The sequence below is a fragment of the Vicugna pacos genome, chromosome 11, assembly GCF_048564905.1.
Source record: "Vicugna pacos chromosome 11, VicPac4, whole genome shotgun sequence".
In the NCBI taxonomy this organism is placed as follows: Eukaryota; Metazoa; Chordata; class Mammalia; order Artiodactyla; family Camelidae; genus Vicugna; species Vicugna pacos.
This window is the reverse complement of record NC_132997.1, coordinates 85986449-86002895: the sequence shown is the minus strand read 5'-3', so window position 1 is coordinate 86002895 and position 16447 is coordinate 85986449. Positions and strand designations below refer to the sequence as shown.

The 16447-nt window shown below is 37.2% G+C and overlaps 1 protein-coding gene across 6 annotated transcripts in view; it reads right to left on the bottom strand.

The window, feature by feature from the left end:
* VTI1A (vesicle transport through interaction with t-SNAREs 1A) overlaps window positions 1-16447 on the bottom strand; it is a 345054-nt gene that overhangs the window by 248521 nt on the left and 80086 nt on the right. For 5 of the 6 annotated variants that reach the window (XM_072971918.1, XM_072971917.1, XM_015235944.3 and 2 more), the window contains exon 5: window positions 12711-12795. In XM_072971918.1, the coding sequence (XP_072828019.1) occupies window positions 12711-12795 (85 nt within the window). Of the gene's footprint in view, window positions 1-8979; window positions 9385-12710; window positions 12796-16447 lie in introns of those variants that run through there. The other variant, XM_031682624.2, reaches the window with a different exon arrangement.

Sequence of the window (16447 nt, the reverse complement as noted above, 5' to 3'; positions counted from 1 at the left end):
GAAGTTAGAAGGGAGAGGCCAGGTCTGCAGCAATGACACCATTACACTATGGGCATTCAATAAATATGATGACTACTATGATTGCAATGCACTTAAAAAATATTTATTTTAGAACAGTTTTAGATTTACAGAAAATTTATGATATACAGAGCTCCCATATACTTAAGACCCAGTTTCCCCCATAATTAACATCTTATATTACTGTGATGTATTTGTCACAGTTAATGAACCAATGCTGATAATTATTATTTACTGAAGTCCATACTTGGTTCATATTTCCTTAGCTTTTATCTAACGCCTTAGGCATTTTGTCTAATGTTTCAGGATCCCATCCAGGACACTACATGACATTTAGTCTTCATGTCTCCTTATGTCTCTCGTGGCTGTGACAGTGTGCAATGTTCTTTAAGCACATCCTTTAGAAATGGTATAAATAAATTTGCTGACTTGTATCTATTGTCAACACTTAGATGAAAACACATGCAGCAGAATTATCTTTTGTTACAGATCTAAGGAATATAAATTTGAGAAGTGAATAGAGATAAATGCCTGGTAGAAAAGAAAGCAAATAATGTTGACTCTTTAATGTGCCTACATAAAAAAGAGAGAAAGTTTCATTTGTCACAAATTCTAGAAGATTACAACCACTGACCTGACCCATAAGCCATCTACTCTTCCATCTTGCCCCATCATATTGCTACAAGCCAGGGTTTTAATTGATCAATTATGAGGCCATGAAGTGGGCATGGATGAACAGTATGGCAGAGGAAGATCAACTGCCCATCTATAGTTGTCTATAGTTGCTCTTTCTTTTCTTTTCTATGAAGTTGTGAGGAGAAAGTGGTTGTCCAGTTGGAATCAAAATATATTTCCCAGCCCCCTTGCACTCTGTAGCACCATTCGACCAGTTCTTGCCAGTGGGATGGATGTAGCATCAACGTGGGGCTCTTGCTGCCCGTGGAGCTTTAAAAGCGGGTGTGCCTTCTCCATACTCTCTTTGCCTTGGCAGCTGGCAAACTGTAGAAGCCTCTAAAGCCTGGTGCAGGGCAGAGCCACAAAATGGGAGACACCTGGGTCTCTGAATCACTGCCTGGAAGGTCATCTGCTCACTAGGAATATGTGCACTGGACTGTCCTCAGAGTGAGAAACTTTACTGCATCAAGCCACTAGGGTATTGGAGGTGTATCTGTCACAGCAGTTAGTGTTACTATGCAAAGTAGCACATATGGAAACTAACCTTCATTGAGAACCTATGATAGACTTAACATGCATTGGATGTTTTATACAGTTTATCTCATGTAACTCTCACAACAACCTCCACATAGAAGACCTGCAAACATTTTTACATATGAGGAAATGAAGACATGGAAAAGTGAAGGAACTTATTCAAGGCTCCCCAGTTATTAAGTGGCAGAACCAAGATCTGAACCTGGGTCTGTCTAGTTATAAAGCTCCATTTTGTTTCACTGCAGGTGAAAGTCAGGTGATGTGACTTGGTGCTTGGATTAAAAAATAATTCTGATGCATTTTATGCATGTAAGTTTTTTTTAAACCTCCAAGAACAGCAAAAATTATACATGTGTTCTTCCTACTTTTTATGTGGTAGACATAAAGTCCCAGTTTACAAGGAGTGGGTATGAGATGATTAGTTTGCTCGAATTTGTTAGCACTTTCCAGATCAAGACAACATTACACAAAAACGCCAAAGAGAAAGATACACTCCACCTTTGAAGCCTGCTGATAATCTTCCAGCGTTTAATTTGAGCAGAGTCCAGCAACTCACGGAGGGCACGAAAGAACTGTTGCTCCACAAGGTTTACCGTTAACAAAGGAGAGAACAGAAAGACTGACTTGTTCGCACAACAGTGTGAATTTAAAGAACTATATGGGGTGTGCATTCTACAGGAAATCCAAGTAGGAAGAAAAATGAAGCACGGTACCTTGCACACAGCAATAAAAATGAGCGGATTCATTACAGTAAGAAAATTCACAGCTGGCAGGCAATATCAGCGAGGCAATAAGATATTTGGTCCATCTTCATGCTTTCCTTTTAGAGTCATAGTGTTTGGGGAAAAAAGGTCTCCTTTTTATATTAACAAAGTCTCTCCAGTCAATCTCTTTAACTCACTTACGTGAAAAATTTGGATGACACTGTAAAAGTCCTATGTTAACACCAGTGAGAAAAATTGGTGCATCCTTTAAATTTGTGCAGTCTTTTATGACAGGGTTCTGTTTGTTTGTTTGTTTGAAATAACAGGTTCTAATCATCAACAAGTTTGTGTAGAGCACAGACCATTTTGGATAATTCATAGATATGCTTAATGAGGAAGAGGGAAACATGAAACCAGCTAAAACTTAGTAGCCATTCTGTTTGGTGAAAATTGATGGCATTTAGGTAAGTATTCAGGGGATCAGTCTCCTCAATCTGAACAAATAATCTCCATTTTGGATAAGCTAATTTATTGATTGATACAATGAAGCAATAGATGTGAAAAGATGTACTAAGAGTAGTCTAAAATTTACAAAGCAGATTATACAATGTTATTCCTAATACTAGCATTATTATTTTCAGCACATAACACAGGGTTAAAAATGACCAAAGTTTATAATTTAAGGCATTAAAAATCTTCACAATGTATTACCTAAAACAATTACACATCTGACTATTAAAATGGATAGGTTAATTAGAGAGGTTACTCTGAAATAATAAAAAGTTTGAGGGAAAATGTTTTTCAAATAAATGTTGTCACTTTCAAGTATACTTAATAACCAAGATGAGCATTAGATACACCATAGGACAGACTCTAGAAATTCTCATAAGCCATGTTATTTGCCCCAAAGCCTGACTTTGCCTGTGGTTTACCCACTTCCCCTTGGCTCACCTTGTATTTATTCCATAAGGCTCATCTATTCTGTCTTTCCCTGACACTATGAAATACACTTAATTACTTCCTCTACCTGGCTTCAAAAACACTAATTATATTTATTATGGGGATTTATAGCTGTGTATTTCCCCATAAATATTTTGCCAAGAAACCCCAGCTTATTAAAGGAACTTTATATTCTAAGTGCCTAGAAGGGGGCCAGGGTCTGTTCCTTCCCAAATTACATAAAATCTATTTTCCCTTTCAGGTGGGTTGATTATCTCCCCAACTTTACTCCCAAATGCAAATCTCACTAATAATACTCTTTTAAGGCAGTATTTTTCTTGCTATTTCAGAGATCAACTTAGCCCAGTCCAGGTCTAATGAATCCTAATTCTAATTTCTTAGGGCTTTATCATTGTTGTCTGAATAAATGTTAAGGTTCCACTGTGCTCTATTCAAGTGCCATGTGCAGCAAACAGCATTGAAAATGGAAATAAAGGTAACTAGCTGAATTTAAATGGTGTATTTCATGTGGACATAAATATCAACCTTTTAATGTGGATCAGGACCTTAGGCAATTGATTGTGATGAGATTATCAACATGGAAGATAATGTTAAGATTACCCAACATCCTTATTTTCCTCCAAAAGGGACAGTCTTCAAAAAGCTTTTTCCCTTGTCTGGCTTTAGGGTGGTTTCTTCCTTTCTCTAAATAAATAGATATTTATTTAACTATGACTTAGAGTTTATATCTCAAGATGCAAAAGGGCAACACGGCGCCCTACACGAATGATGACCCACCATGACAGTCTCTTTGATAATGACTTTACTTGGAAAAACATATTCTTCAATAAAAAAATTATTTTTTAATGTTGACTTTGTTCTCTTATGGCAACGCTGGAAAACACTGTAGCCCAACAGGAAATACAGACGAAAGCTTCAAATATAGAGCACACAAAAAAAGCCATTTTTAAAGCTCATGCCCGTCAAGTTTTCCACTTGATACAAGTCATATACAAAGTCTTAGTCCAATGTGAACCCATGCTGTGAAAATTCTGTAGCACCCACCTCAGAAAATTCTGTTAAATACATAAACACCGCTGAAAAGAAAACTTCTGGGCGCTAGAAGTCAGACTCAAAGGGAAAATAAACCTGATTAAAAAAAATCCCAAGGAAAGTTATATAAGCACAGTGCAACAAGGTCATAAGCTTAACCGTCCTTCACTGTAATATTTGAAAGTAAATTGGCATTTTAGCGATCGCTTTGGTCGTCACTCTTTTTCTCAACTCACAGAGATGCAACAGAATAAGAATGGCTTCACGTGTATCTTACAAACCAACTGGAAAAGTGATACGCATTATGGGGTAAGACACCTTTAAAGATGAGTATAATACTTTTTAATGGATTAAAAATGAACCCTATGGATTCCCTGGGACCACCTAAGGAGAAGGTTCTCCAAATAGGGTTTAAATGACATCCTTTTCTTATCACTCTGGAGCTCACCAACATCTCAGAGAACCTCACAAAGTAAATTTAAGCATAACTTGACGATATTCTCTAAGAGCTTCACCCCAAATGACAATCTCCTCTGTTCTTTCAGAGCAGAACCACAGCTTTTTGAGACGTAAGACTTCAATAGGGTTGTAATTATAAACTAAGTGATGACTACACATCAAAAATGATTATTTTACCACTGAGTAGACTTTTAAAAACTCACAGGACACGGTCAAGTAACTCTTCTCAGCATTTAAAAAAATGCCTATTCTAGCAAAGATACCTTTAAGATTCTGAAAGAATAACTACTCACTCCATCACCCAAAATGATGAAGAGAGAAACTTTTTCTAGAGATAACTTTTTTCTATCAAAAAGCTTAGTATTTCTCTGCAAAAATCTTTCCTCTAAAACATACGGCTGAATAAAATGGATGGTTAATATCAACCCAATTGTATAATCCCATTTTCTATTCCTATATTGTAGAATAATAAAAAGTGTTACTTTGTTATTTTTGCAATAGTTTGAACATGGAATTCCAATCTGTGCCTAAACAAAAGTACATAGGTTAAAAATCTGAATCAGTGTTTAGAGACAGAACATTCTCTACTCAGATAAGCCAAGACTGGAAAATCTCGTCTTCCTAGCGCTGCATCCCTGAAGCATCTGACACTCAGCAGAGCTCAAGGAAAGCTTGTTGAGTAAGTGAAACACAATATTTGCCTTCTTTCATATAATGTTATACCACGCCCACTAATATTACAGAATCAGAAATTTATTCTTCTACCAATTGATAACAGTTCTAAAAGCAAGGAACATATAGTTAACACATTTTGGATCTATTTTCCCAGGAGTCTTATAAATGACTTATAAGTAAATGGAGGGGAAAAAAAGCACACCTTTTTCATATTTCCTGAGATGTTAGCTCTGTTCCAAGCTAGCTTATAGCTTAAAAATAGTTTGATGTGTTAGGTTTTATTATTGTGCATGGTTTTACCCTTTCTTCTCTTCTGTAGATGATAAATTAATACATTCAGGGATTTATATTTTTCAATCAAATTATTACATTGTATCTAGCACAGTAACACTCAAAGTATTTCTTGAAGAGGAGAATGAGGGGGAAAAGGAGGAAGGGGAAAAAGAGAAGAAAGAGGATTAATAATAATGAGGAGGAAGAGGTGGAAGAATAAGAAAATGTCAGTAGATGTGGAAGAAACTTCTGAAAATGATAAAGAAAATGACTGCCTCTCAGTTTGGTAAAAACTTAGTCTCAACAGCTACTTCCAAACCTGATTAAAATTTCTAAATGAGTTCTATAGTGAGTTAATTAAAATAACAATATTTTATCAAGAGCCAAAAGATGGAATATGATAAAGTTGCAGGATCATGTACCATAATCCCTGTATAATCCATAAAAGTCTCAGGAAAACCCATCAGTAGTTCAGCCAACACTTTGAGACAATTAAAGATACAAAGGAAGGAACCTCATACTGTAAGTGCATTTGTTTGGATTTTTTTTTTAAAGTTCTGAACATGAAATATTTTGTTTGATTTATTTTAACGTAAGCTGATACACTATTGATTGCTTTTTCTGTATGAACTCTTCGAAAAAGACAGAGGCAAAATACAAATAGTGGTATACACAAATTATCTAATTCTCATTAAAATGCTATAATTCTAAGATCTGTTTGCTTTCCAGAAGGGAATAAAGTATTCCATATGTTTCTCTGACTAACTCTATCTGGTCAAATGAATGAAAAATTTGAGGAGGTAATCACAGAAAGCAAAAATTACCCATCATGTAAAATAGCCCTGGGGAAGTATACCTAAAATGGGGAATACCTGTAACTGTAATATAGCATTGAAATGTTGAAGTAAAATCCATATTTTTTATTAAAAAATACTTGTAAAAGGGTACAAACATTGAGGAAAATGTACAAACTTCCAGCTAGAAGATGAACAAGGTATGAAGGTCTAATGCAAAATATGGTGACTATAATTGATAACATTGTATTATATAATTGAAATTTGCTAAAAGAGAACTTAAGTTTTTTTCAAAAAAAATACGTGAGGTGATGAATATGTTACTTAACTAGATGGTGGGAATTCCTTACACACACACACACACACATGCACACACATACAAATTAGAGAGAGAAAGAGAGATTTAGGTAGAAAATATTTCTTTTATGAAAACAACTTATAAATATGTAACACTGGTATTGTTTTTACTCTGAAAATCTACCTTTGCATTTCCCTAATGAAACAAGATATGTAAAAAGCTGTGATAAATACGCCATTGGGGGAAAAAAAAAACTACCATACTTCGGTGAGGCAATTTACAAAATCTTCCTATATACATTATTTCCTTTACACCTCTCACGAACTCAAGCCATTTTAAAATAAGAATGTGAAGTGGTATTAAATAGAGGGGAAAATGTATTTTGACAAAATAAAGTGGTACAACGTAGACCCTTTTGGGTTACTGGATAGGTTATTAACTATTCCAGTTGCCAAGTACTGCCTACTTACATTTTCCTAACTAAGGTAAGACAGACAATTATTATAGCTCCTAAGTAAGACCATGCTCATATCCAACATCATCAGTGTTAACAGACACGACCATATGTGTTATTTCACAGGGAGTGCAGGTGTTAAGTGTACAAGCTACCTGCCTGAATTTTTACACACATGTGTAGTTACACATATATACACAGATAATCTGAGATTCAACAAGATGATTTTTATCCAGTTCAAGCAGACATAGACTAAATGCTAACACTGAAAACTGGACATCTAACTTGACTTTAACGTGCACAGGTATCACTGCTGATTTTGTTAAGATGCAGATTCTGAGTCGGTAGATCTGAGGGGTCAAGATCAAGATGCTGCATTTCTAACAAGCTCCCAGGGGATGCTGATGCTGTGGTCCTGAGCCCCGCTTTGGGCAGCCCAGGATTGACCCATTTCCTCTTTAGACTGATACAAAATTAAGCAAAGTGACAATGTAATTTATATTCAGAACCTACCTGAAGTGAAGATTTCTAGAGAGAGAGGAAAAAAAAAAAACTACCATAGTTTCCATTCCTTTGCCACTCCACCCCTACAATCCCTGCCCTCTGCAGTTCAGATCAGGCCACTTGCGCTGAAAGCTCTCCACTGGCATTACACCCTAAGAGTCTAATTCAGACACCTTCCCATGCCCTGGGGCCCCGCAGAAGCTGCACCCTCTGCGGCTCCAACCTGTGTACCACACCCATCACTCCCTTTGCTCCAGCCATACTGATCTTCTTTCTGTTGCCTGAACACCCGAACACCTTCTCATTTCAGAGCCCTGTGCTTGCTCTTTCCTCTTGGAATCATCTGTTCCTAATTTGCTTACTGATGGCTTCCTGTGCTGCTCAAGATTCAACTTACAAGGCACTTTTCTGGGAGGTCTTCCCTGACTAGCTAACCGAATATCGACGTCACTACTCATTCTTTCATACCCTGCTTCATTTTGCCACCATCTGAAATGATCTTGTCCATTTATTTATTACTTTAAAAAAATGTCTGTCTCACCCCGCTCCCTGCCCTGCCTGTACCCATACATAAGCTGCCTGGGAACAGGGACGTTGGCTATCTTGTTTGCTACTGTATCCTCAGCACATGGCCCACAGTATCCGATAGTTAGTTTTTGAATAAATTATGTGGAAAGGAACTTAACAGATGTGAGAACATGGCATGTTTTGACTGTAACAGGCCACTCTGGAAAATCTAGGTATGCGGGATCTGTCCACATTTCAGTGTGGTCTACTGGTTACGAGCACGGAGTCAGATAGTCTGGCTGTGCTATTTCCTAGCTTGATTAATAAGTGTGGGCAAATAATTTAATCTCTCTGTATCTTGTTTTCTCATCTGTAAAATGAGAAAACAGTAATTACTGCATAGGGTTGTGGTAAGGATTAATAAGATGGTAAATACAGACTCTTGAGAATAGTGTGTGGCCCATATTAAGTGTTCGATAAACATTGTATTATTTCTACGTGTGTCCAATCGTTAGTCCACGGTGGGGAACCTGCAGGGCCCTGGGTAAGGGACGGAACCTCTCCTCATGGCAGGAAGGCTGGCAGCACTATAGCACCCTGTTGCAGAGATCCCTGCCCAAATGGAACAGCAGAGCTGGGTGGCTTGCCGTGACTACTGAGAGAACGGGTGCAGACCCATAGGCTTGGGCACTCAGAGGTGGCAGGAGCAAGGTTAGCAAATGGTGCAGATCATCTCCAGAGACGCGAGGCTACTGACTGTAGAGAACCCCCCTCATGGTTTCAGGTGCACCGGACCCATTTAGGGTATAGGGTGGGACAGTCATGAGTATCTTCTGTTTCAACATTGAACGAAGAGAGTGAGCCTTGCATTTCTGCCCTTGTATAATTTCTCTTTCAGCCTATTTCTTTTATTGATCATTGCAGCTTCCATTAGTTTTACGCCTATTGTAAAGCTGGAATATTTACTTCAGAGAAAAAAATTATCATAATTTCAGAATAAAGGGCAGATGATCCACAGCTTTAAATATTAATTCCCTGACCTCAAACAAAATGGATATATCTCCATGCCTAACAGTCATACCTAACTATTAGTAGTAAATGAAAAAAGGAAGAGTCACTTTTTATTCACAGATTCTGGGACAAGAAGTTACAAGATATGACCACCAGAGTGCCTGGTTTTTGAGGGTCATTCCCAAGGAAGTTCGCCAGTTAGTCTGATAATGTCCTTCTCGATGTCACTCTCAGATTGAAATGTCCTAGCGTCAGCTCTCTAGTTCAATATCATACATTCTACCATCTGTCTCTTCTCTAAATGGAGCTGTTCAATTAACTTGTAACCTCATCAATTTTCTCAAATAGAAAGGGATCCACGAAAGAAAACAGACTGGTATGAAACTCGAAATACATCAAGGTGTAAATGGCACTTAGAAATAATTGTGGACCTCTGCTCCGACCAAGTACATTCTGGACATGAGTCGCTCTGTTCGGCAGCTATTCCTAAAGAGACACAAAATAACTTTTAAAAAAGTCAAAGATGACTCAAGAATTTTAGAAGATGAGTTTCATTATTTACTAGAAAGATACTAGTGGTCAAAATAACATGCTTTCTATTCCATTCTAACACAACTGATTATATAAAATAATCAAACTTTCTCTTATGGTATTTGTCAATAGCGGTCATCAAGAAAAGTTTACAGATTTTTGTTGAAACCTTTTGCCAATAATTTTCAGAGATAACCACTTATGCTCATGATAACATAAAAATGATGACTTTTACGGAGCCCTATGCACTTTCTAAGCACTTGAATATATACAATTTCATTTTACTTTATAACAAACTTCTGGTCATTTTATTTATATATATATAGCATCAAGTTTCCATGTGACAAATAAAAGAATGCGTAGAGAGGTTAAGTATTTCTCAAAGTTACACAGCTGATTAATGCAGAGCCAGGCAATGGGACTGTTGTCTCTTTCTCCAATCCAGTACATTAGACAACAATTTCAAGATTTTGTGGCCAAGTAAAATTTTAAGAAACATTTCAAAGCACCCAAGTAGGGTTGCCAATTCTGTTATTTTTCCAGGTGGAGAAAAAAAATAAACGTTTAATTCTACCTACTATCTCTATCATATTATAAACTATACTTTCCTTTAGCACCCCAAAATAGGAAAAATATGTTCAAAAACATGTAATTCTTCAAATTAATAAAATTTGCTTTATAAGAGAAACACTACTTTCTACTTTTCTCCTCTCATTTTGCTGGAGACTGTTGAAAATTCTTGTTGTGGCCTAGAACTTGTTCTTAGACCAATACATTGCAAAGCATTTCCCTCTTTTGTGCTGTTTCAAAAGTCATGCTGGTTTCTTCCACATCTCCTCCTGCATTTCACAGTCTTTAAGAAGGGACCAATAAGTGCTAAAAGTTTTTCCTTTTGAGAGCTGCTGTTTTTTCTTCTGATACTCCAACAAAATGATTAGTATTACAAACTTATATCACAACGAAAACACAGAGCTGTTGACTGGCTGGACATGACTAGGCTGAGAGCTAGCAGAGAAACAAGCAATACAGAGGCAACATGGTGCCGTCATAATCACTTCTCCCCCTACATAACTGTGAGAGGCAAGGGCAGGAAGAATGCTTTGTGCCTGCTTTGTGCTTCCTGCACCCATTCAAACTCATCCCAGGAAATGAACCATCATGATGACTTCTGTCTGGGCATGTGCCACATCTGTCTTTACCTCCACGAAGCCCACCTTTATTCCTCCCTGTAGTCTTGGTTTTATAGTCTGTAAGACTTTTATATATGTATTATATAACATATAAATATCCAATTTGATAAAACTTAATTGTTCATTTACCACTGTATTCTACTAAAAGTCCAGGGAACTGATACTCTGAAATTGGCATTTCCAAAGTTGATTGTATTGATCGTTTGATGTGGATGTGACGTTTTAGCACACAGCAAAAGGAATAACTATCAAATCCCATTCAGTCTAATAACCTTGATCAAGTCGTGATCCTTCAGTATCTGAGATCTTCTTTGTTGATCTCCTTCAGTTTTGGGAGGGAGCTACATGAATGGTGTCATGAAAGAGAAAAGGCAACCCACTCAGCCAAATCAAGCCCTGTGATCACTGTCATAGCAAGAACATCCCCAACCCAACCCAGTCCCACGTGGAAAGAGGCTCACCAATGGGACACTTTATCAAAGAAGGTCCCTTGATGTTCAACAGGTATAGTGACACGTTCCCCAAGAATGCCGAAGTAACACTTTTAAGAGATTCCTTTAATACATATTTCAATCACAATAATTCTTCTTCTGTGAGAGAAAGATAAATGCCTGTATATCACCAAATGACCACACATTAATAATAATTTTATATTTGTATAGTGTTTTATGGTATAGAAAATATTTTAACTTATGCCATCATTTCGTAGGAATATTCTGAGAGAGAAGAAGAAACAGACTCAGAGAGGTTATGTGATTTGCTTAAGGTCACACACAAGAGCTAGAACTCAAGTTTGATCCTTTGACCTCAGGTTCAGGCCTCTTCTCATTATTCACATAATTTGCAAGGACAGTCCCTTCTTAAAGTGAGCCCAAGGACTGAAAGAACAAACGAAAGCTTGCCTTTATCCCAATCAGGCCAGAAAGCCAATCTATCAATAACCTCGAAAAGAAGGCTGCCCGTATTATTACAAAATCGGGTGGGGAGGGGAGGGGAAGGTTGATGGTTTCCTTCAGTTTCCTCACCATTACTATAATGCCAATACCATTGGTGTTCTTGCCATTTGATTTCTTAGAATTCATCCCATAAGCCAACCAATACAGGAGAGTCATGAACTCAGGGGAAGTGAAAACACAGGCTGTTCATAAAAGACATTATTTGGAATCTTTTCATTTTACCTTCTACCCCCAAATACATATTTTTGGTAACACTAAATTTAAAAAAAATCAATGGAAATGTTGACCACGTATTTTTTGTGTTGCTCATACACTGGGCAAGAGCTACCCAAAATATGTAAAATAGACGAGATATAATCTATACTTTGCAAATAGCTAAATAATAAGAAACTGATAAGTATAAAGGAGCTAACGGATATTTATTTACTATGCAAAAACAAGCCGTCATGGCATGAAACATTAATAATGAAAAAGCCTGTCTATTTTAAGTAGACTCACTTTAGAAGTCAAATTAGGGCTGTGTTTTCTCAAATTAAGAACTAGTGTTAATTCAAAGAAAAAGTTTGGACAGTATTAACTAACACTTAAAATAAAATTATCATGACTTTTTTTTTTTCCATATCTGATTACAGGCTCTTTTCATGATTTAAAAAAAAAATACGGATCGTTGGGAAATATTACTAACACCAGGACAAAGAAGCAAGGTAAACTTGGTATTGGAACTACTTTGCCCCTAGTTCACATCATTTAGGCTGATTAAAATGTTAATTTTTACATATGTGAATAAATGGATAGGAGGAAACAATTGGAGCCGGCACCGTGTGCTAGCAATCATTGCGGGTGGGTAAACTGACAACATGTAACTGTATATTAAGACAAATGTAGAATTTAGACAAAGTATTCCATCTCTTTTCAGATGTATACTTTTAAACCTCAGGAACTGTTTTCAGTAGATGTCATGCCTTTTAACTTGAAAAAAGATAAGCGCAAATAAGCTCCCAATTGTCTCCCCAATATGTAAACCACATCTCGGGCTGCTGTCTCTGCTACTCCTTTGAAGTTTCCCTGAAATGTCATGTGTTGTGAAGACTGCTGTGCATAAGCAAGACAATTTGCTCACTCTCAGAATTCTTACCGGTTTCCACTGCTATTTGGTATCCAGCCTCTAGTCTCCGAGATGACCTTTCCAGCCTCTCTGTGTTATCGAGCAGATGTGCCCTCTGAAAAAGAAAAAGGGAAAAAAAATCAGACGGCCGTCTACAATGTTCTTTTTTTGCCTTAAAAAAAATAATGCCGTTGTATGCCCTAACATTTCTGGCAGGGGTGGGGAGAGGGAGTCACAATCCATTATAGATAATTTTTAGCAAATCTTGCATTATACGAACCACTACAATGGACAGATTTTCAATCAATCAGCTGTGTATGGACCATTCACTTTTTTGTTTTAAAAGGCAGACTCACGTTGTATGTGGTCACAATGAATTTACTCCAAAACACTGAGAAAGGTACGAAGACCAGAACCTACCGGATCTTTCCCATTTCAGCAGAAGTAGCTATGTGAGATATTTGTATAGATCTATGATCCCTATTTTGTATTTATTTTTTATAAAATGCAATCATTTAAAAAACTTACTTGTTCCTTTGATTCCTGCAGATAGTAATTTTTAAACAGGAACTTTATTTTTAAGAGAATGTGCCTCAATTTTAGATGTGCAGCAAGATGCCAAAGAGAGCAACATAAGGTACTAAAACAGAATACTAAACAGCAATTCTAGTTTTAAGACAACTTGGGGCAACCACTAAGAAACAAGAGACATTTTTCCCCATGCACACAGATGTACAAAATTGTGGATTTATCACCAAATATACAGCACTGGACTGAAAGTGAACTTCTGACACTTAGTGTTTTAGACTGTGCACTAAAATGGTAAAAATTATATACACTCTTTTATATTACATTTGATAGAGGAAATTAGAGGATTTTCCCGAAATCCTCAGCTTCTAAATTTTCTTTCCTACATTGAGGCTGATTTTTTTTTAAGCATAATAATCATACACTAGATCATATTCAGGTTGACAAACATATTCATAAGCTAATCATGGTGGTGAATGGATAAGAATATGTGCACGCCCATGGGAATGTGTGTGTGTCTGTGTGTGTGCATGTGTGTGTACAGATGCACGTATGTCTGGATACTTAGAAATACAAGAATATGCGTATCTGTATATATGCATGTGTGTACATGCACACATGTATTTGTATAAATGAATACCTTTCCCCCTCAAATCAGTTTTGGAATCTGGTCAAAAAAAAAGAAAAAAATGCAACCATAACTCCAACTTTGTGTTGTTGACAGATGTCATTTAAAATAGAAGAAATGCTTTCTAATAATAATAAAAAAGGAAGTGCCACACATATTATCTGAGTGGCTGTCGAGCGAAACGATCCACCTTGCTCTAATGAGCCCCCATGGATCTTGGAGATGCAAGCTGTATTGACATGCACACTTAAGCTAATACACCTAGACCAGTGCCTCCAAGCTCTAGCAGCCAGGGATGCTGACAGAATATCTCGCTTCCATCTTCAAAGAAAGGAAGTGATTAGTATGTTATCATTACCATTCAAAACGTGATTTCCTTATTCCCTCCCGGCATAGGTGACACATCTGAGATGCGGCCAGACGTTGGAGGCAGCTAAAGCCACATCAAAGCTTTCCTTGAAATTTTTTTTGGGGGGAAGTGCTGGGGGGGAGTGGCGGGAAGAATCATTAAAACAATGCATTTAGAACAGAGAGATAGGACCTGATGTGAAGGTCAGGAAAGCTGCAACAACAGTCTATAATAATTAATAGAGTTGTCTACTACACAGTAGAGAAATTAAGAGAAAAACTGCCCCTCCTTCTGCCAAAAAAAAAAAGCTAAATAAATAAAAGGGAGGAAAGAAGGAAAGTGGATATCATGAAAATGCAAAATCACTAAAGGTTGTAATTGAGAAAGAGAAAAGCAAGGGGAGCTTTATGTGTTTGGCATTAATGACTATTCTTAAATAAAACTGAACACGTTACTTAGCTTGTCAAAAATAGCTTTCTTATGCCTACTTCTGCCTATGTGCAGGTGTTAGGAGTAGGAATTGCTCTTCCCTTCCTTGAATATTGTTTTCTATCTCAACAAAGGACTTGATTTCAAATCGGTGATTCTCTAAAGAGAAATTAAGAGTAAATGTGAATTTTAATCCAGAATATCAGAACAAAGATTTCAGGTTCAATTTCATATTGGATGAAATCCCTAAACTAAAAGAAAACATCTAGCTACTGTAGATTTATTTAAAAAATCGAAGCTCAGTACTGGAAATGGACAGTCTAATTACAAGACAACATATCATACAGGAAACAAAGTATTTAAATGTAGAATGATTTGGGGGATTCCATGAAAGGGAGCCAAATCAGCTTATTCAGCGTATGGCTATAGTGGGGAGCACAATTTCTAAAAGAACTTTTTATTTTTAAAAAAATGCGTATTTCTAAATCAAGGAAGTAACTCTTCTTCAGGACAGTTCAATTTTATCAGAGTAAATCTGCACACAAGAGGACTATCAGTTTACCAGCAGCTTTCCAGCAGGACCTCACTTTGTATTTGGGAACCTCTTCACTTAAGGCAAGCTAAAATCAAGTTCTTGTAACAGCTGTGCTATTTACATTGTTCCCTTAGTTGTGCATTGCCCTGGTCTCTGAAAATGAAAGGAAATACACTACAGTAGCAGCTGATGCTTTCAACTTGCCCCCACACTCCATCCCAAACTCATTCTCTCACCCTCTTCTCAGCCCTTTTCAAAGCAGGCAAGTGAAGCTGTGCAGGAGCTTCAGACACAGCTCAACTTATGTGAGGAGCCGTGCAACGTGGCGAGCTGGAGATGCAGGATTCAAACAGAGAGCTCGGCACAGGCACCACTAGTTCAGCTCCCTGTGCACTACCAGTCTGCCTCCAAGCATGCCCTGTTTCCAGAGATGATCCCAAAAAGAGCATCACAAGGAAGCGACAGGGGCATACTCTGTTTCCAAACACAACAAAACATCTTATTTTGAAGCAGACGAGTGCCTGTCTTCTTAGGACAGGTACCAGGAAGAAATTTGGGGTATGTTCACTGTGTGATTACTATTAGAATCCTGGCTGAGAAACAATCACTTCGGAGCAAACCAAATCAGTGTCATTGCCATAACCATTCTGGAAATATCAATGATATATCTGTATCAAAGACTGTTAAAAAAGTATTTCAGTCTATTATTCTATGAGTTGAGTGATCCAATTCTTCTGAGTACAAGTCCATTTCAGGTTACAGTCTGGGAAACATGCATTCCAGGAGCATAACTGATGAAACTGTTGCTATAGGCACAAGAAAAGAATTAAGTCATAGAACGATGATGGGCTATATTTTAAAAGAAATGCAGATGTGACGTTTTCCGCTTTTAAAATTCAGATTTCTAAGTCCACACAATTCAGCTTAAAAAAATAAATCTGTCGATGATGCTGATGGTACTAAGGCACAAAAATTTACTAATTCTATTCACTGCTAGATTCAAGGGAAAGGGCTTCATGTAGTTTCTGCACATAGTGGTTTTCAAGGCTATTGTTAGCCGCATTAACATTTGATTCTTCACCTAAGCCTGAGCAGATGCAAATACATACAAACTGTCTGTCTGGCAGAAGAGTGGAGTTGATGTATCACTCACCTCGAGAATAATCTTATACATCAAAACTGCATTCGATAATATTCATTTAGTGTATATATATATATATATATATATCTGCTTCCATGCAAGGAAGACAAAAAACACAAGAAGTTTGGAGGGTGAGGGTTTTGTGTATTTTCACCCT